We start from the raw sequence: 21,284 nt of genomic DNA, 5'->3' as shown, positions 1-21,284 counted from the left end.
CACCTGGGCTGAATCTGAGAGCGGGTCCGTTTCCTGCACGCTCTGCACCGTCCAACTGTTTCACCCCCGCACAGCTGCCACACACAACTGCCCGCGATGTACTTCACACTGAGCAAACTCCTCCATCAGAGGATCTGAGGAACCTCAAAGCCAACTGCGTCATCATGACTAAATGTGCTGAGAGAGGGCGACCTCTGCTGGTCATCAGGAGGCATCACTGCCGCCATCATTAAAGGGGACCCGCTCTGTTCATGTGCAGCTCCACGTATTTACTCCTGGACTCTAACCAAGCAGCTTTGCATATCTTATATCGAGCTTTGGTGCATCCTTTCAGTTCATCTGCCTAAAACAGCTTTCTTCTGATTGGCTGCCCCTCACAGACACAAGGTTTAAAACATCAGGCGTGTAAGGTTTCTGTGGTCACGGCCATATTGTGTGTCTGATGACATCAAAGGTCCAACAGCAGAATAAACTTTTTGCACATATGGGTTACATACACTCTCCATACCGTTACGGGAAACTTTGGATATATTTGAGGAGATATGGGAGACAATAGGTTAAAGTAGAATAAAGACACAAACTCAAGGCCATAATATTTTTGACACATCTGAAATTTAAATGTTGTTTGTTTTGGAAAATTCTTTCACAATTTCAAGCCCTAACCTCATTTCACTTATTTTGTTTATGGCTAATAAAAAGTGAGTGTCTGAGTATGCAGACTGAGATAAAGCTAACACCGTGCTGTTAAAGTAACGTATGACTGAATGCTGCAATAAGTGCGTCAGAGGCAGAGATCTTTGTCACTGTGATTAAAGTGCTCTGCATCAGCTCCCAAAAGGAAACGCTGCGTGTCTTCGATGCCGTCCCGCCACCTCTGTGTCGGTGGACGGGTTTCCTGTTTGAGCGTCCTCTCAGAGGTGTGGCTGCTTACCAATTCCAGCTGCATCCTCAGCTGCGAGTGAGTGATTAGCTCTTCGTCGTCTAATCACTCACCTGGACTACATTAGGATGAGCTCAGCACACAGTCAGGCTCATATTGTGGCCTCTGTGTTTGCCTTTGAATCTCATTTTGCCAAACACAAACGCACCCATCTCATGTTCTCAGAAACCCTCCCACCTGCTCGCATCCCGTCACACTGTAGAGTCACCGACGACGACAGCCACAGCAAAATGTTTTACTTTGTAATTTCAAAGATGTTAGTCTGCCGTGTCAGCGATCTGCATTCAACAGCTCTGGCTTAGATAACAAAGAAATCCTACAGCAGGATCCAAACGCCTGAGAACACCTGAATTAAACTCACCTGCATTCGGAGCGGCCACTGCAACAAATCTTCTGGAAGGAGCGGTGGTTTGGCCACGCCCCTATGAAACTAATGGATTTACCTGACTCATAGAAGCTCGATTGAACCTGCAGCCGTTGCTCACCTGTTATGAGGACAAACTGCTGACTGTGCAGACCTGAGTGCAGCGTCACAGAGGCTTCATCGATGTGGGATCGAGGCTCGACTGAAGGTTTCTACGGGTAAAGGACATCAACCACATCCTTCAGAGACTTGCTCCACCCTCTGCGCCACCTCCCTGCAGACCTACACTCGCTTGTTGTGCAGTGTTGCTCCTCAGGTAACAGCCTTCTTTCCAGGCTCTTGTTGCCCAGAGTGTCTTTGATTTGGCAGCAGTGTCGTTTTCCACACGAACGAATGTTTTTGATCCACTTGAACTCCTTTTATCAACAGTGGAAATTCTCGTCTAATTTTAACATTTAACAAATGAAATCTTGTCCTTTTAAGTTAAAATGTTGTTTTAAAAGTTTATTTGGCTCCAGATTTCACCTCCTGTCCATCACTCCTGGATACTTTCTCTCGCTGGTTTACATCTTTGTGGAGGATTCTTAACCCACCAGCATAAGGAGCCTAAAACACCTTATCTAGGAAAAGCTACTTGAACCCCAAAGAAGGAAAAGGAGTGCTGACTGTCAGACTTTGCTCCAGAGTCACCTGACCCCGCTGAAAATTTATGGGTGCCCGAGCAAACTGATGAAGCTAAACATGTGTTATATGACAACAAGCTCTTTGGAAACGCGTTACATTAGGTCACCTAAAGAAATGATTGATAGGAGACTCGGTCAGTAGGTAACATCATCAGTTTGCTTTCAGGGCATATAGATAAAAACAAGACATCATCTAGTAAAAGAAAAATATATATTTATTATAATTTTATACAACTGTCAAGATCTTCACATTTCTTACTATAATAAAGTAGAATAGAATCATCTCAGAGATGCACACATGAAGAAAAACAAAGGCATGATCTGCAGTTTGTAACAAACATATTCCAGAAAATAAACTTGAATAAAGCTCTACGATGAAGTGCTGCTGCAAAGGCCAAAAGATCCACGCTAAGCCTCCCCACGCACAGATTTCTTCCACGTGTTTCTGCGCTTGCATAAAGTGGGATACACACAGTCTGCACTGAAAACTGCACATCTGACACAACAAGTGCATTTTCAAACCATTAGAAACATCTGTGACGTGTCTGCGTCAGCTTTAGCCCAAATAACACCGTTAAAATAAAAATTCATCAAGCTGGCCGAGGAGCAGGAGTCACATTTAGAGTAACTGCAGTTTTTCACATTTCATGCGATTAACAGCTCAAATGATTGTTTTCATTTTCACGTCAGTGTCACAAAACACAGAAACGCTCTCACTGCAAACTGCAGCTCAGGTTAAAAGACACAAAAACAAGAAAACAGAAATCAGGTGTGACCTTCCAGAAACTAGTACTCTGGGTGGAGGACTTTCATATTTTTTGCACAGACTGGCTTTGTAATGTAAAAATAAAAATAATGATAATGTCATCTGTTATTAACAGACAGCTGGCAGCTATGGAGAGCTGCAGAGGCTGAGAGGGGAAACCACGTTCCACATTTTTGGTCTAAACCAATCAGCTGTGAGATCAGCAGAGAGAAAGGTGCTTTGTGTAATGCCCTGAAGCTGTCAGATCCTGCAGAACCTGCAGCTGCACAGTGTTCATCTAAAGCACTGTGCAGCCTCAATGCAGCAAAGAAGCATATTTGAACCTAAACCACAATCTCAGCTGAACCTCTCAGAAAGTCCTTTTTGCTTAAACTGAAAGTAAGAAGTGGGTTAAAATCACTTACTCCTCTGCCGTCCCTGAACAGCTCTTCAAAATAAGGACGTCCGGCACTAGAGTTATTAGTTGGTTCAACCCACTCTTCTCCTTCTGTGCTGGGAAACTGCACACATGTGAGGTGGAAAGTAAGGCAGACAACAGCCCCACGAAGCATCCTGCAGGACTTTATTCTGACACACTGCCGCTCATTTCCTCAAACTGAAATATCAGAGAGCGATGCACTAAAACACTCGGCTCAGCTGTGTGGACATCAAACCAGATTTAACTGTTCCAAGTGTTTTCTTGCTTTTTGATGAGTCACTTAGGTTCAGGTTTACTCAGATCATCATTAGTTGCAGGAGCGGCCCTACGTTCAAAGACGCGCTGAGACCGAAGGACGCCCTGCACATGCTTCTGTAGCACTAGCATCGTCTGACAGTATTTCACAGTCGGGGTGTGAATGCACTGACCCCCCTCGATGCCCTGTGGTTACTGTGGTGTGTATGAAACCAGAGCAGGCTGACAGTTACTGTGTAACGGTCACAGCTAACACAACTGAAGTGAGAAACTGCCTAACTGTGCATAGTCTCCAGTATACACGCTTCCTCTGCAGTGGCCTCTCTGACTCTACCTTCAGTATAGAGGGAGCTCAGGAGCCAGAGCTGCTCCTGCACTCATCACAGGGTTGATGGTCCTGAGTGCATAAAGAGAAGCATAAAGTGCTGCACACAGACAGACATTTACCAGATTAGATGAGAAAGTGAAGCTGAGAGCGTTGCAGGGTTTCTGTAGTGCGGCAGAACAGCTGGATATAACAGAACTCTGCATAATACTGAACATGTACTGTGATCCTGCAGCACTCACATCTGACAAATCAGCAGCTTTTCTACATGACAGGTGACACAGTAAGTGCATAAATCTCTACGTGTGCAGTGTCCAACCTTCAGCCCCAAAATCACGGCGCTGGCAACTTTGCTTAGTCCCTCATTATTAATCACCTGTTTTCCTCTCCATCCATCAGTCCTGTCTGACATTTCTCCTGCTGATGTAAATCCAGCTCCTCGCGTCTATTTTTGTCTCGTGTGGCCGTCCACTCGGGCCGGTCTCCACAGTAACCGTATCCACGTAAAAAGCACGCAGATTTTACTTCGAATGACTGCGAAGCTGTGAGAGCTGTGTGGGGGGAGGAGAGGCGCTAAGTGTTCCTCCAGATAAACAGCGTTTCTCATTTAACGCCTCTTTAACCGCTGAATATGTGACGCACCGGCAGCAGGCAAAGCTTTCCGCTGAAATTTTCCACTGCAGGTGGAAACGGTGCAGGTGGAGGAAAACACGTGCAAGTAAGTCGCTTTACTCCTCAGCTGTGAAATGAAAGCTCTCTCACAAAGAGTAAATAACGCAGACACACACAGAGCAGGCTCAGTGTGAGCGCGACTGTGTCACAGCTCAGGTCTTTACAGGTGCGCTGTGGAGTTTCTGCAGCTCCTGTTTGACCTGCACTCACAATTCCCTTTATTCCTGGTGCACAGGTGGATCACAACCTCGTTAAAATCTAGAAAGGCACTGAATACTTTCACTCTTTCTAAAAAAATAATTAAGGCCTTACATGTTATCAAATTCATTCAATCAACCTTTTAAAGCACTAAATGAGTTAGCAGGATGCTCACCTGCAGCACTGTCTGAATAATGTACACTTAGTGTGCCACAGATCTTGTTTTGAACATGCATATATTTTTTAATTGACTTGAGACACTGATCATGGATCCAGCTCAACTGTCAAGTTCAGCCATCAATTAACAGAACCTTCAGATAACGTGGTGCCTATATTTTTTTAACCCTGCAACCAAAAAAGGGTTTTTCTAAAGTATATTTTTGGTGATTTTAGTTTTTATTGTGTTGCAACAACAGAGAAAGGACGGGGGGAACCGTGAAAGGCCTCTAGATGGATTAAAGCCCGGGCCTCTGCAACAGCCTTAAGCCATATGATCCACCTGCTCAGCCCTGTGAGCTTTACCCACACCGGACACAGTTTGATAATATGGTGAACGTGACTGATTTATATGCAGGAATAAGAGAAACAGGCGTATATATTAGCAGGGATGTGTGACAGCGTCTGACGCTGAATTCCTCAGTGCGAGGAACGCGAAAGGCTCCATTTGAAATAAAACATGACGAACAAAACATTTAAGAATATAAATATATTTAAAATGACCTAAAGACCTATTCTAGTCATTTACTGCAGTAACATAAATTCAGCTCAGTGCGCCACAGTACTGTTATTTACAGGCACAGTCGGATCGACGCCACAGCAGCCGAACACGAGAGCGAGTGGATAAGCAGAGTAATATGGGATGGCTGAGTGTTGAATAAAAGCACTGCATGAATGTGTGCGTGACTGGGTGAATGAGGCCTGGAGCCTCTGAGTGCTCAACATGAGTAGAAAGCCCCGCCTCACTTACCGATATCGATTTATAGATGGATACTAAAGTTTGACTGTCATTTGTTTTTGCAGGACGCGCTCTGCACGTGTGTCGCTCGTCTTGTGGTTTTCATCAGAGCTCAAATACAATCAAAGTTTTCTGCTGTGAAACATTTAAAGGTGCCTTGAACCCGTCGTGCATCGTCCACAAGATTCACGGAGTCTCTACATTCGGCACCGTTTGCTCCCTTTTAAATGCTGCAATATGTAACACTGTTAATCATCAGTAAACCTTTTAGTAGGAAGTCAGAGGACTTTTAAAACTGTAAGTGTTTTCCCTCCTCAGAGTCACAGAGTGAAACGTGATTGTTGAGGCAGCCTTTTCTCCTTCCTCTGCTTCCTTCTTGGAGCTTTGTTCTTAATCTGTGCTCCTCACGTTTCTACGAAACATTTCTGCAGTTTCATTGATTGTAACTCTGAAAATGTGATGTGGACACTTTTTTTCTTCGACTGGATCAAATTTTCAAAATAAATTTATTTGAAAAAGAAAAGTCTTAAATATTGTAGAAGTTCCTCTTGAAGTAGAATAACAGGCTGTTGTTTTAGAAATCCTGTGAGGAGTCACGGTTAAGAACAAAACTCATGTGAAGCATCGGACCTACAAAGACCACTGAACTAGTTTAAGGCTTTGAAATTACGACTGAACCCTTGACTGATCCATTAGTACTCAGAGTATTACAGCCGCTGTCAGGGGGAATAAAAACTGAGATTTTGAACTGGCCGAGTTTCAGGTGAACTGTCCTTCAGTCTCATCAGCTCTGTCATTTTGTAATCAAGCTTCTGTGATTTGCTTCTTTCCACCAGATATTTACTGAGGCCTACTCTTTCATTACATTAACATCACTCTTTTTCAGAACAATGTTTTTGGTTTTATTACTGAAACCAAACTCGTGTGAACAGCTGCAGTTCCTCTAACGGCCACTTGAGGCTGCCTCCAATACCACATTAAAATGCCCAACGTCACAACATTAAAAAGCAGATTTTATAGGTGAAACTTTTTTCCCTTTAATAACTTTTTTTTTATTAGAAATAAAACTAAAATTACTCAAAACATTCAGATTTTATTTTGAAAATCTCGGCTTTGTTTCCCCTGCAGTGGCTCTAACACTCGACCCGTACCGTACTGATTGCCCTCTGCAGCGTGCGCGCTCTTTAGCCCTCACCCTCGCCATCCTGCAGGTTGTGTTTAACCAGAAATTCTTTGATGGTTGGATGATTGTCTAGCCCCACCCACCGCTCCTCCAGATGCTGCAGAAGCTCCTCCCACTGTCGCTTGTCTTTTCCCGTCTGCCACGACAGCCGAACCATCACTCGTAACAGCGGCAACAGCAAGGGGTGTGGCCTGTCGTCATCCAGACGCGATGTCTCCAACGGTTGGAAGGGCTTATTGTCAGGTGGGAGGGGCTTATCCTCTGTGTTAGTCTGAGTTTCTGTGGGGGTGAGAACACGCAGGGCGTGGTCACAGTGATCTCGAGCCTCCTCCAGCTGGTCCACCTGCTGGAAACAGCTCGACAGTCCCACCAGGGTGAAGAACCAATGGGAGGAGGTTGGAGGAGGGGCCTGAGTCTGGTTGTCATAGAAACTTGCCCATCCCAGTTTCTGCTGCAGTCTCTTGGCATTGAGCAGAGGACCCAAGGCATCCTGGTAACGTCCCGCCCTCAACGAAACAAGACAAACTGAACAGTGAAACACTCAGTGGCAAACCGCTCAATAAATAATGAAACTCAAGAAATGCACAAGAAAATCTAATATTATCCTTACAGTACATTTAGAAATAAGCATCAAGCTAAGGAGATGTTGAGGTGCGCTGTTCTGTCCTGGACTAACAGAGTTCTGCTTAAAGCAGGATGGGCTACCTACGGCCTGCGGGCCACATCCTGGTCTTTTTAATCTGGCCTGCCGAAGATTAGCACAAAATTGCCCAAATCAGATGATAATTATGACTGCATTCATTTGACCTTGTCCTGTAATGCCTGGCGTTCCACCAGATGGCGCATTAGGCGCAGTGATTTGTGGTCTCATGCTCAGAAAAGAAAAGAAACATCGAGTGTGAGTGTTTATACTTTTTCACCTCAGTCAAAGGATGTATGTCTAGATGTGAATACAACATCAGCTGTCACATTTCCACCAAGCATGCTAATAATGCTAACAACCGGTCAATGCAAGAACGGGGTCGGCAGCTAGTTTGCAGAATCAGCAAAACATTTTTAGCCGACAAAGTGCCATCCAAGAATCAAGCACAAAGTTGTTTGCTGGCATTCAAATTAGCAAATACCAGCAAGGGCAGTTTCTCAAAGAGTGCGTCCAGGGATGTTGAACAAATTAGAAAAAAAAATTAGCTTATCACGCAGGACAGTGACTCACTGTGTTGAGCTAGCTGATGAAGACTTAGCTAGTGAGCTAAACCAAAAAGCAGAGTTGTATTCTTTGGCACTGGACGAAAGTAGAGACACCGCTCAGCTTTGAATTTTAAACAATGGGAATAATGACTAGAAATGAGAATTTCTAGGAGTAGCCAAGTTGGCGGAAGGCTTTCACTTCGTTGGTCTCAGGATCTCATCTCTGCTTTTTGCAGATGATGTGGTCCTGTTGGCTTCATCAGGTGATGGCCTCCAGCTTGCCTTGGAAAGGTTCACAGCCAAGTGTGAAGCAGTGGGAATGAGAATCAGCACCTCCAAATCTGAGGCCATGGTCCTCAGCCAGAAAAAAGGGTGGAGTGCCCACTCCGGGTCTGGGACGTGACCCTGCCCCAAGTGGAGGAATTTAAGTATCTCGGGTCTTGTTCACGAGTGATGGGAGAAGGGAGCCGGAGATCGACAGACGGATTGGTGCTGCAGCTGTAGTGATGCGGACGCTGCACCGGTCCGTCGTGGTGAAGAGGGAGCTGAGTGTAAAAGCGAAGCTCTCAATTTACCGGTTGATCTACGTCCCTACCCTCACCTATGGCCACGAGCTGTGGGTAGTGACCGAAAGAACGAGATCGCGGATACAAGCGGTGGAAATGGGTGTCCTCCGAAGGGTGGCTGGCCTCTCCCTTAGAGATGGGGTGAGAAGTTCAGCCATCCGGGACGGGCTCAGAGTAGAGCAGCTGCTGCTCCAAGTCGAAAGGAGCCAGCTGAGGTGGTTCGGGCATCTGACAAGGATGGGCACCTCCTGGGCACCTCCTGAGCGAGGTGTTCCGGGCATGTCCCACCGGGAGGAGGCCCCGGGGCAGACGCAGGACACGCTGGAAAGATTATATCTCTTGGCTGGCCTGGGAACACCTTGGTGTTCCCCCGGATAAGCTGGAGGAGGTGGCTGAGGAGAGGGAGGTCTGGGCTTCTCTGCTGCCCCCGCGACCCGGCCCCGGATAAGCGCAAGAAATTGGATGTATAGAATGGATGGGAATAATGACAATTTTGGGATAACGGAGGAGTTTTTGGCCTTCCTAAAGGGGAAAATGGGTGGAGAGGACCTGTACGACAGCGTGTTGGGGTCATCGAGAGGCACAAGCTACGTGGGAGTCTGACTTGTCACTGTAAGGCCTTTTTAGGCTTCTGTTTGATATGTACAGTATGCATCTGGTGCTGGCCTGTCAAATTTTCAAACGTAATGTGACCTCTTACCTGAAACGTTTGCCCACCCCTGCCTTAAGGCATACGCTAAATTTGTTCTGTATATCATTTATAGTTGTTTCTTTATGGTTACAGAGTTGAAAAAAAGCCAAACCTATAAACAAAAATTGAAACTCCCTGAGGAAACACTCGTCACCAAAGCATTATGCATGTACTGTATATAAAAGATGGACAGTCTGGCTCTCTTCCACAGTTACTCTATTGTCTTGTGTCTTTCCCCTCATTCCCAACCAGTCACAGCAGACGGCTGCCCCTTCTGGTTCTTCCTCTTTAAAGGGAGTTTTTCCTTCCCACTGTCACCAAGTCCTTGCTTATAGTGAGTCATCTGAATGCTGGGGTTTTCTCACTATATTTCTTTGTTGATGTGAGTGTTGTTATGATTTGGCGCTATATAAATACAATTAAATAAATGTGGATCCACATTGTTTTTAAATGGCCTCATTTTAAATGAGTCTTAAATGAGTCATTTAGTTGCAAAATCTTGATATTTTCACTTGATAGTTGACGTCAGTAAACACTTTCCTGATGAATTTGTGGACTCAATTGGTTGTTTGAAGTCTAATTAAAGGAAACGGTGCTTATTTTGTAAACCACAGTCAACCATTAGAATCAAAAAGGATATTGAAGCAATGTTTGTTTCAGTGCAGCGAAGTAGTTATTGTATGAGTGTGTACTCAGTAGGGATGGCAATCGAGAACCTTTCCTAGTTGGAATTATTAGTCTACTTGCCTATCGATCCTGCTTATTGGTTCTTACATTTGCTCTGCAATCAGCTGATTTCAGTTGCTGGAGAAGGAAAATAGAAGTTTACAGCGTTGAGATGGACACAACTTTTATTTCTATTGCACAAAAGGGCAAGAACGTAATGGTAAACTGTATCCAGGACAGAAACAACTGTATTATGCTGTTAACACAACTTCGACTCTTTGCAAGCACCTGCACAGACAGCATGCTAATGCTAAGCTAGTCAAAAACCCAGAGTGATGCAAGGCACCACGGTGAAGCGAGCCGCCGCTGAACTTCATCGCATAACAAACGGATGAGCCGTCAGGCTGCAGCCTTCGTTTCTACCTGAATCACCGTGACGATGGCTTTAAAGTCTCTTCGTGTTGGTTTTCATCTTCGTTTTGTGTTGTCGGCTTTTTGTTCATAACTAAATACATTATGGGTTTGTGTTGGTGCGGGGGGCTGTAGCCTCAGGTTTATACTGTTAAATGGTAATTATGACACAATGTGTTTCAGGCTGTTTTACAGAGTAAACTGAAAGTAATGTTATAAATGTGATGAATTATCATCTCCCTTTAGTAACCAAGTAACGTACTGCATTACTTTAAATTAAAGTGTTATTTGTAGGGATGGGTACCGGTATCCGGTGCCATGATGGCACCTGTTCTGACATAAACGGTAGTAACCATCCAATATCCGGATGTCACACACTTTGGATTCCAGCCAATCATTTTACCTTTGCGAGCGTAGTAGGCGGGTCCAGGTACGTACGTCCTTTTAGAGCAGAGCTACAGATTAAAAATGACCAAGGCGAAGTGGTCAAAGTCTGGCTGTACTTCACAGCAAAAGATGCAAACTCAGCAGCAACAAGTGCTTTAAGCTGATACTGTGATACTGTCAAAGGAGGTAACACCTCAAATCTGTACCAACCGCCCCCAACATGTCCGGCTGGATAACCGCTGCTCATCTACCATCACAATGAACACCGGTGTACCACAAGGCTGTGTGATGAGCCCTTTCCTCTACTCCCTCTTCACCCACGACTGCAGACCTGCTGATGGTTCCAACACCATCATTAAGTTTGCAGATGACACCACGGTGATTGGCCTCATCAGTGACAACGATGAGGCCGCCTACAGGGAGGAGGTGGATCGTCTGGCTGAGTGGTGCGACACAAACAACCTGCTGCTTAACACCGAGAAGACCAAGGAGCTCATCGTGGACTACAGGAGGAATGCTGACCCACATCCACCCATCCACATTAAGGGGACGGCTGTGGAGCGTGTGAGCAGCTTCAAGTTCCTGGGAGTCCACATCTCCGAGGATCTCACCTGGACGACCAACTGCTCCAAGCTGGTCAAGAAGGCTCACCAGCGCCTCTTCTTCTTGAGGACCCTGAGGAAGAACCACCTGTCCTCAGACATCCTGGTGAACTTCTATCGTTGCACCATCGAGAGCATCCTGACCAACTGTATAACAGTCTGGTACGGGAACTGCTCTGCCTCGGACCGGAAGGCGTTGCAGAGGGTCGTGAAAACTGCCCAGCGCATCGCCGGAGCACCACTTCCTGCCATAAAAGACATCTACAGGAAGCGGTGTCTGAAAAGGGCTGGGAAAATCATCAAAGACCCCAGTCACCCATCACATGGACTCTTCACCCTCCTGCCCTCTGGGAGGCGCCACAGGAGCCTCCGGACTAAGACCACCAGGTACCGGAACAGCTTCTTCCCCACAGCTGTCAGACTCCTGAACTCTGCCTCCTGACATCTGACCCACGTTAAACTCATGGACTGAACATACACACACCCACAATGGACAACTGTACCCTCAAACACAATAATAACATGGAGTGAACCACCACTCACAACCACCAGCACTTTATATAACCTCTGTAGAAACTATCTACACCCTCACTTATCTTAACTGCACTACTGTATAGCTCTGTGTAAATAATCATTCTGTACATTCGATAATCTTTAATCCTACAACTGTTTACAACTTGCATAGTTCCCATTTCTGTATAGCTGTATATCCCAGATTCTGTAAAGTTATTTATTTCATATTCTGTATAGTTTTTCATATTTATATCCTGTTCATATCCTGTACATAGCTTGTACTCACTACAGCCTGTACATACTTATAGTTATAGAATATTCACAACATACTTCATACCGTGTACATTATAACATACCATAATAGACCCATTTCTGTAGTATACTTACATATCTATACTATTGCTAATATATATTGTAATATATCTATATCACTAAAGCACTTCTGGATGGATGCAAACTGCATTTCGTTGCCCTGTACCTGTGCATGTGCAATGACAATAAAGTTGAATTCTATTCTATTCTAAATCTGATGAAACACCTGGCGACGTATAGCGTTTTGTTAAAAGCCGAGAAATGCACCGTATTTAATAGCTTGCTGCCAGACCTCACACCGAGCACATCTACTGCGGGTGTGGTGCCTGTTGTCGGACCCGGAGTTAGCAACATCCCCCAAAAACCCGAAGAGGAGAGTCCTGGCCCCTAGCCCTGCCAGTGTAGCAGAAATGATGAGGATGATGATGCAGCAGCAGCCGTTCTTCTCTGCGTCAGGAGCTTAATGTTGTTTGTGTGTAATTTAGTTGAGTAGGCTAACCACGTTATTACATTAATGCAGGTAAGGTGAACTAGCAAACACCGTCGTAGCTACATGCGGCTGTCTTCTTGTTTGATGGCAGATACTCCCTTCACCCTGGCCAAAAAGGCTAAAATGACCACAGAAAAAGTGGAAAACAGCTGAACATGAGAAGTTTTTGGACAAAGTTTGTGTTTTTTCCATTGTTTAAGCACTGCTTCCAGCCAAGAGTGATGCCATATATGCCCCATAGCTGCAGAAAAGGCTAACACTGTTATCTTTTTACAAAACAACAGCTGAACATGAGAGGTTTTTGGACCAATTTTGTGTTCTCCATTCTTTAAGCACCGGTTCGAGCACCGTTTGAGCACCGGTTTGGTACTGGTATCGGATAAAACCTAACCGATACCCATCCCTAGTTATTTGTAATATGTGTAATATATTACTTTTTTGACTAGTGACCCAACACTGATCAACAAAGAGTGCATGTTGGACACATTTCCTCTAATATTTGACCACACAGCGTAATTAATTTGCGCAAACACTGTAGCTAGCTTCAGAGCACAAATTGGCGATGACTCAATAGTTTAACTCAAAGTTTTATTAATCTATTAAATACCTTCTTTGTTTTTTTAGCCTGTTTCACTATCTGCGTAATAGAAACAGTATAACATTTCAGCACTGAGAGCATTTTGATCATTTCACTTTGTTCCTGTTAAGTTTTCTTACACAACACTGACATTGACGGATAAAGGTGAGGAGACAGAGGTTTATGAGAGTTACCTGATGAGCAGCTGTCCAGTCTCCAAGTCGGTTAAGTAGAAGAACTGACGGACACACAGCGCCCCCCGCAGGGCATGCAGGGAACACAGGTGAGACAGGTACTGTTCAAACGCCCGGCTCCGCTTAGCGATCGTCTCTGCTGTGAAGTTCCTCCTGAGTTTTCTTCCTGCGGAGGTTCAAACCAAACATTCATGTTTTATGAAGTTCTTACTTCCCTGTACCACTGTAACAACCACAGCATCAAGGTAAGACAGCATACATGAGGTTTACTCACGTGGGAAACAGAAACGCTCCATGTGCTCGCCGTGTTTACGGCGAAGAGTGGCATGGAGGCGCCGAAAGTCAGAGTACCGACGCGTGATGATGGCAGGAATCTTATCGCTCGCGCCAGACTGGATCACATGGATCGTGTACAGCTGGAGAGAAACGGAGAGCAGAGAGTTTGAGCTCCACGGCGCACAGATCTGTCCCACGGCACATTTAAAACATCACCTGTGGATCAGAGACTATTACGTATACGTGACTCTGATCAGAGCATCCAAATCCAATCTATGGATGTGCACCAGCACTTTACACAGAGAAGATACAAGGGTCAGGGGCTCTCTGTGGCCCTGAAGCTCAAATTGCTCTGTAGGCATCTTCGTATTTCAGCAGCCTGAAGAAGGGACAAGCTGATACCTGTCGGTGTATTTGTTTGTCCTAAGACCAATAAATTAAAGGCCTTTGTCAAATCTAGAGTGCCTGGATTTGAAGCTTTTATGTCTGTTTTGGTTATTGTGTTACAGTTTTTTTCTCTTTGCCAACTCACCACATATTTTGAGGAGCCGTCCTGCACCACGCTGGCGTCGGTCACCTCGAACAACACGCTGTCCGTCTGCCATCTCACAGAGGACACAGAGCTTCCTCCACTGAGTCCGCGCAAACTCCTCCAGCTCTCCTGAAGCTGCCGAGTCAGCAGGGAGGAGGAGGAAGAGGAGGAGTGGCCCACTGGGGAAATACCCACAGGACTGGTGTCTACAAAAGACAGGTGAAAGCCAGGTCAGGTGACCAGGGAGTACAACATGTCCTGGTTTCCTCGAGTTTAGCTTCCAGTGGACTGAAGCTAAACTGCTCCCCTGCTGGAGATCAACGCTGCTGAGCTGTAACCATGGAGCTGGCTAACATATTACATTAGATTATAGTTTCTGTTAATTGGTTTCAGCTATAAAAACATCTCTAAAGCATAAGTACAACTATGAACAACATCCCCGTATGTATTAACTGCAGGCTGCTAGGTTGTGAGTTGTTGTGTGCTCCATCGCTGGGTAAACTTTTGTTACTTTCTATCGATAGCTGATAAATAAACTCTGTCACAGCCGCCCAGTCTGACTTTGCTGCTGATCATTAATCAATGTCTGCTAAGTCTTTGAACCAAACAACAGTATTGGTAAATGGCCTATATTTGTATAGCGCTTTACATATCCAGTCATCCACACACACACACACACACACACTGGTGATGGCAGCTACATTGTAGCCACAGCTGCCCTGGGGCGCACTGACAGAGGCGAGGCTGCCGGACACTGGCGCCACCGGGCCCTCTGACCACCACCAGTAGACAACGGGTGAAGTGTCTTGCCCAAGGACACAACGACCGAGAGGGGCTCGAACTGGCAACCTTCCGATTACAAGACGAACTCCCAACGATCGCCCCGTATTGAAGAATACTCATTCGGGTCATTCTTGTATGTAGGAATTTCAACAGATGTTGAATCAGTGCTGATCTGCACTGATTTCAATCAGATTCAGACATTAAAATGTTTTCGCTCGAGGTCCATCGAGTGAAAAGAGAGAACAGCACTTCACCCATGCTGCTGGGACCATCCTCCATCGACTCTCCCAGGAAGTCAGAGTCGCTGTCCTGTCCTGACCCTTCACCCTCGGCTCCGTCCTCCAGACCGCCGTCTGTGCCGTCGAAGCACAGCATCCCTCCGAGCCGATCGGTTACACACTCCTCATCCTCCGCCAGCTCGTCCTCCCAGCGATCCTGCTTGAACGCCTCCTCTTCCGGCCCGCCACCTTCTTCCTGCTCAGGTTCCAGCCCCTGACCATCTTTAAACAGCGAGCGCTTCAGGCGGTCCAACAGCCGAGACGCCATGATGTTGCCAGGCCACCACAGGGGGAGGAGCCTAAAGAAATAGAAGATTACAAGGTCATTTTATCTATTACTTATTAAAGCATCTTCTGATAATATTATTTTAAAGCTTCATTTGTTTTTTCATTCTAGTTTTGCACAGGTTTTCATTGCATGTAATTTGTATACATTTGCATGAACTATCTACATGCATGTAGATGTATATGTAGCATTGATAACGAAGCTGTACTTAGAAACACACTCACCTGCCACGTCATTAGGTAGGCCTGTTCAAATCACATGCCAACAAACCGATTTCAGTAAGCAGTAGAGATGGCACGATACCACTTTTTTATGTCCGATACCAATATCATAAATTTGGATATCTGCCGATACCGATATGAATCTGATAGTGTTTTTTAATCAATAAAACTGTTTTTTAATATCTTGCTGCATTTTGTATGAGTTCATACTCAAGTTTAAATAAACAACAACACTAAAGCTTTCTGTTAAACCTGTATGCAAAAAAATACACTGCACCCAATATATTTCATAGTTCAGCAATACTGATCAATCTAATAAACTTAAACCTACACCATCCTCCCTATTCTGGTATTTTAAAGAGTACTTAGCAGAAATATTAAGCAACCTAACTAGTAGGGTTCCAACTCCCAGCAAAAAAATAAAAAAATAAAAAAAATAAAAAAAATAGGGAACCACCCACCCTCCACCTCATGATGCTTAATCGACGTAAACAACTTTAATTTGATGCAGTGTGAAAAAAAAAATGAAGAAATAAATTCTTTTTCAAGAATAATGAAATAGATTCAACAAATTTCTTCAACAGAACTGCAGACTGCACAGATGGTTCCCAAAGGAAAAAGTACTATAGCTTACTAGGGTATATTAGACTTAACAGTTACTATATACAGTAATGGACTTCTATATATTTTACATAAGATTAAAACTTTGGGTGTAAGATTCAGATAATTATTTATTAAAAGCTAGACATTTTAAATGAGAATAAGAAAGAAAAGTATGTCTTTGTGCCCCCTTTTCCCTGTTCATGCCCTATCGGCCCCCCTGGCTAAACTTTGCTAGATCCGCCCCTGCACAGTTACCAGCCGTCAGCTACGTAGAAAAAGATCCTCGAGTAGAAAGTAATATTAAATAAATTCTAACAACAGCTGATCAAGCTTAAACGTGCTGCTGTTGTTCAGCCGCTGGTTTCCTCTTTCTGGTGCAAAGTGGGCCAAAAGCAAACAAGAGACACGGACTCGCGACAGAAAAGCCGATCAGCTGATCATTGATCAGTTTCATGATTGAAGTAGCAGCCGGAGAGGGAGAGAGGCAGTTACGGTTATGCTACGGTTATGAGCCGAGTTACACCGTGTCACAAGTTTTGTGAGGTGCTTTTTTGATATTTAATGGATCAGATTACATTTTTTATTTCTCTCCGATATCCGATCCAGTAATTTAGGTCAGTATCGGACCGATACCGATACGTAATATCGGCTCGGTCCATCTCTAGTAAGCAGTGATAAACTTCAAACCAAGCACGCACAAACATCTCCAAGGTTTACAATGAAACATCCAGTGAGCAGCCGCTCTGTGGAAGAATAAGCCTTGATGATGGCATCAGAGAAGGAGCACGCTGCTTTGAGCTGACAGGAAGGCAACATTAACTCAAACAACTTGTTACGAGCAGGGTCCTAGAAGAACATCTTTAAATGCACAACAGCAGCAGTGCACAAAGCGCAGATCATCTCACACCGGTTTCTTGAACATGACACTGAGTTCGCTGGACTCAAACAGCCTCCGGTCACCAGATCTCAGTCAAGTAGAACCCATTTGCTGTCATGTAATAAAGACCAAAATCTCTGAGGAATGTTTTGGTATCCCAAGTAGATTCTGTTCATCTGGACGTAGCGTTTTCAGTGGGAGTGACTTCTTCAGTCTCAACTTTTTGGGATGTCCTTGCCTGGATGAAGGTGCATCAAGACATTTGGTTATGGTATATTCTTGTCTTCTTTCTCCTTTTTTAGACTTGTAGTTTTAAGAGTCCACATCTGTGACCCACTCATAAGAACTGCAAAACAACAACACACAAAAACAAATACAGCAAAGGAGGCCCAGAACAGCTGAGCAGCTGAAACCCTGAAGCACGAATGGAAAAACATTTGAGTCCATCAGTTGGGCTCCTCGGGTCCCAAACTCTTACAGAGTGCTGTTAAAAGAAGACGAAACATGTTCTTGCTGCAATTTCATTTGACACACTGTGGCAACAAATTCCAAAAGTGCATTTATTTGACAAAAACAGCACTATTTTCTGTGTTATTTTTCTATAACACAGACTTGAATTGCTTTGCAAATCACTCTATTCTGTGTCTGGGACTGTGAATCAGCACCACAGGGAAAAATAAAATTCACTCACTTTTAGAATCCAGGTCAGGAAGAGACTGCAGACACACTGATCCACATGTGAAACAAACCCGCTGAGCTGGCTCCAGTTACAGAGCTGGCAGCTCCTCTCAATGGAAACCATGTCACACATTAATAATGCACCGATTTGCTAAGTCAGCCTGCAGCCAGGCTTTGGCCTGCTGAACTTCCTCAGGATGCCTCGCTCACCAATTCTGCATTTTCAACACATCTGATGACTCACTGCACTCTGACTGAGAACCATGGCCTTAGACTCTGAAGTACTAATTCTAATGCTACTTTCAGTAGAAGCTGGAAGTCGCTGTCTGATGAAGTCAAAAGAGCCACATCACCTACAAAACAACCAGCAGATGGACTCTGCTCATAAACAATTTGACCTCTAGTGATGAAACATTAGTGATCATAGTGGATCCATAAAGCCACAAACCCTTCCCTGTTCCAGCTGAACAGTATGATTCAAATAGTTTATCTAATCTAAAAATACTTTTTCATTTGCATTCTCCTGTGCTTGCATTACATCAACTGTAATGCATTTTATCTAAGCCATCCAGCAGGCTGCATCAGAGCGTATGGAAAATTAGACTGGTTTGTTACTTTGGTGTGTTTATCTTCATACAGAGAGAATAAAAAGTTTAGACAAGAATTGTAAAAGAAAAGTGCTAAACACAAAGTTACAGCTGAATAAAGGTCAATGGATTATAAAATGTCACATAAAAAGGATAGGCTGTGTAAACTGAGTCACAAGCACTGCTAAAGACTGCATTCTGTAACATGTATATCTGGGCTGTTTGTGAAAGGAGTTTAACAAGATTTTAGGATTTATCCGTTTTGGTGTTCTTCTAAAATTATTCCAAAACCACCAAAACAAGAACAAACACCTTTAACCTGTAGAGCTGGGAGTCAGCAACTCAGCTGACAGCTGGTTGAGTGACAGCAACAGTGAATCCTGATTAACATCTGTTCGTCTGCTGCTCACTTTTCATTTTAATTGTATTTAAATTGGACTTTTATTTATTTATTTATTGGGTGGGGGGGCACCATCAGTTTTATTTTTAATTAATTTTTGTTTGATCAAATCTTTTTTCTACTTCTTTCATTCTTTTTGTTTGTTTTACTTTTACTATTCTTTTAGGCTGCATCTTTACGCAAAAAAAAAAAAAAAGCTAAACAAACAATTATAACAATTACTATTAACAATATAAACAAGTTTGAATACGCTTTACAACTATTAAGCACGAGGAAAGAGAATTTACGTGACGTCCGTGAAAGCCTCAGATAATTATTATGTAGTCAACACCAGAAACAACGTTAAATACACAAGTATGTATCAGCTGTGGACACCAGTAATAAAATGTGTATTTTGTAGAGGTGGAGGCTAACACGCACAGCAGTGTGACGTTAGCAAACCAGCTAACAGCTTTGCTTGTCGGGGGTTCAAAGTTACTGAGCATCACACGATAAACGCGTTTAGTTAGCTCTCCGGAGGTTGGACGAACTCACCCCGCAGCTCAAGCGGAAAACTCCCACAGCTCCTGTTAATCTATCCGAGCACCGTGGATTAGACGTTTAAGTCTCCGCCCTCTAATTTGAAGCTGACATTCCTGTTTATGACTGCATCAACTGGGCTGTGGCGCTAACGGCTAACTAGCTAACAAGCTACCCCAGAAAACTTTGTTTACACTCCACGAGCTGCTCCTCCACCTCCGATTCATTAACTCCGAGCTCCGCGGGACTCACCCGCACTCCCTCCGCTCCTTTTACTCCATACCAGCTCCTCCAGAGTAAAGTTTGAAGCCCAGCGGGTCGGGATCTGGGAGTCGCACGATCCTGTCGGGGTTTGTGGGCTCCGCACACGCACACAGCTGACTAGCTGTATCCTTATTCCTGGGGCTGTCCACCCGCCGCAGCCTACAGGAGGAGGCGGCCCGGGGTTGGATATCGGGCAGCTGCCATATAAGGACATGCACTCTTCGGGTCCGACCAGCAGAGGGGGCTACATGCTCACTGAGTCGTCGCAATTAGTGAGATCAAAGCGATGGACTACCAAAAACAGATTTCTGTGTGCTTTTATGTCTAATATACTTAAAGTCGTATCATTTATGAGAGATATGTTTGCGATGTGTCTGGCAGGTTCTATATTAATTACCACCAACCTTTAATCACTTTTTGGCACAACACTGGAAGCGTTCTGTTCACAGGGGTCACAGTGCATCTATCCAGGGCTGCAGCAGCTATTTGAGCTGATAATTTAAGCTGCAAGTCCACAAGAGAGCTGAAACAGAGAGTGTGGGCAGGCAGGGTGGAGTGAGTGTCAAGGCAAGAGCAAGAGTGAAAGGGAAGTTTTAAAAGACAGTAGTGAGGCCTGTTGTGATGTGTGGTTTAGAGATGGTGGCACTGATCAAAAGACAGGAGGCTGAGGTGGAGATGTTCAGGCATTCAATGGACAAGGTTAGAATATTAGTATGTCACAGGGACAAAGTTGGTTTGGACATGCACAGAGAGCGATAGTGGATATACTGGACAAAGGATGTTGAAGAGGAGCTGCCCGGCAGGAGGAAAAGGGGAAACCTCAGAGGGGGTTCATGGATGAGTTGATCTGCTGTAGGGAGACCTAAAAGGACCAACCAAAAGAAGAAGAACAGTACACAACAATCTGTAGAGATGAGTCTGTGGTCATATAACCGAATGAACTTCAAGCAATTATTTTCTTAATTTTTCATTCTCCTAGAAGGAAGTATGAATGAAGTATACAGGACTGATAGTGACCTCCTAACCTGCTCACTAATACTGTTTTCATTCTTCCTGATGCTAAGACACACCAGAGACCAGAATAACTGTAAATGATCTCGCTATCTTGATAATTATGAAAGTTGAATGACTTGTTTCAACTTTGTGTTTATGAAACTGAATTCAAAAGTCCTACAGCAGTTTGATGGAAATAAAACAGGCAGTTTAGTAAGTCTCTAAAAGTTGGGATTCTTTGTGAAATTCTGATGTTTGATGATGACCGATGGATGAGAGACAGTGGAAGTGGCTAAAATAAGCCGGCCTGAAGGACATCGCAGAGGCTCTGACCATGGCCCCTATGCACCAGATAAACTGAGACAGGAGTCTACCACAGCACAAGCTACCACAGGATGCAAGCTGCATGCTGTGCAACAGTGACCCAGAGAGAGTCCAGCTCACAGTAGCAGGCTGTAGGATACGAGCTGAAACAGCAGACGCCGAGAGGCACAACCAAGTGGCTGGGATAGTGTGCACGAGCATCAGGGCTGCAGAAGGCCTGATAGGAGACACATCAGAAGGCAGCTGAGAAAGAATAGCAGGCTGAGGTCCTGTTGGGCAGAGAGGCGGCTGCTGGCCAACCACCACA

General features: G+C 44.5%; 1 protein-coding gene across 1 annotated transcript; it reads right to left on the bottom strand.

Annotated features, from left to right (window-relative positions):
- Window positions 1–2,248: 2,248 nt before the first annotated feature.
- Window positions 2,249–19,763, bottom strand: snx21 (sorting nexin family member 21). The gene is made up of 6 exons (XM_085344919.1): window positions 19,649–19,763; window positions 15,202–15,524; window positions 14,165–14,370; window positions 13,631–13,772; window positions 13,357–13,522; window positions 2,249–7,265 (listed from the first exon to the last, which is right to left on the bottom strand). The coding sequence occupies exons 2-6, from the start codon at window positions 15,491–15,493 to the stop codon at window positions 6,761–6,763; spliced, it is 1,311 nt and encodes a 436-aa protein (XP_085201045.1). The 5' UTR covers window positions 15,494–15,524; window positions 19,649–19,763; the 3' UTR covers window positions 2,249–6,760.
- Between the last annotated feature and the right edge of the window lie 1,521 nt (window positions 19,764–21,284).

Source organism: Diplotaxodon limnothrissa, linkage group LG20 (assembly GCF_057381915.1).
Source record: "Diplotaxodon limnothrissa isolate DT_005_m linkage group LG20, D_limnothrissa_male_GT1.1, whole genome shotgun sequence".
Lineage (NCBI taxonomy): Eukaryota > Metazoa > Chordata > Actinopteri > Cichliformes > Cichlidae > Diplotaxodon > Diplotaxodon limnothrissa.
Note: the sequence above shows the minus strand (reverse complement) of the source record. Positions and strands in the feature narration are given on the sequence as shown.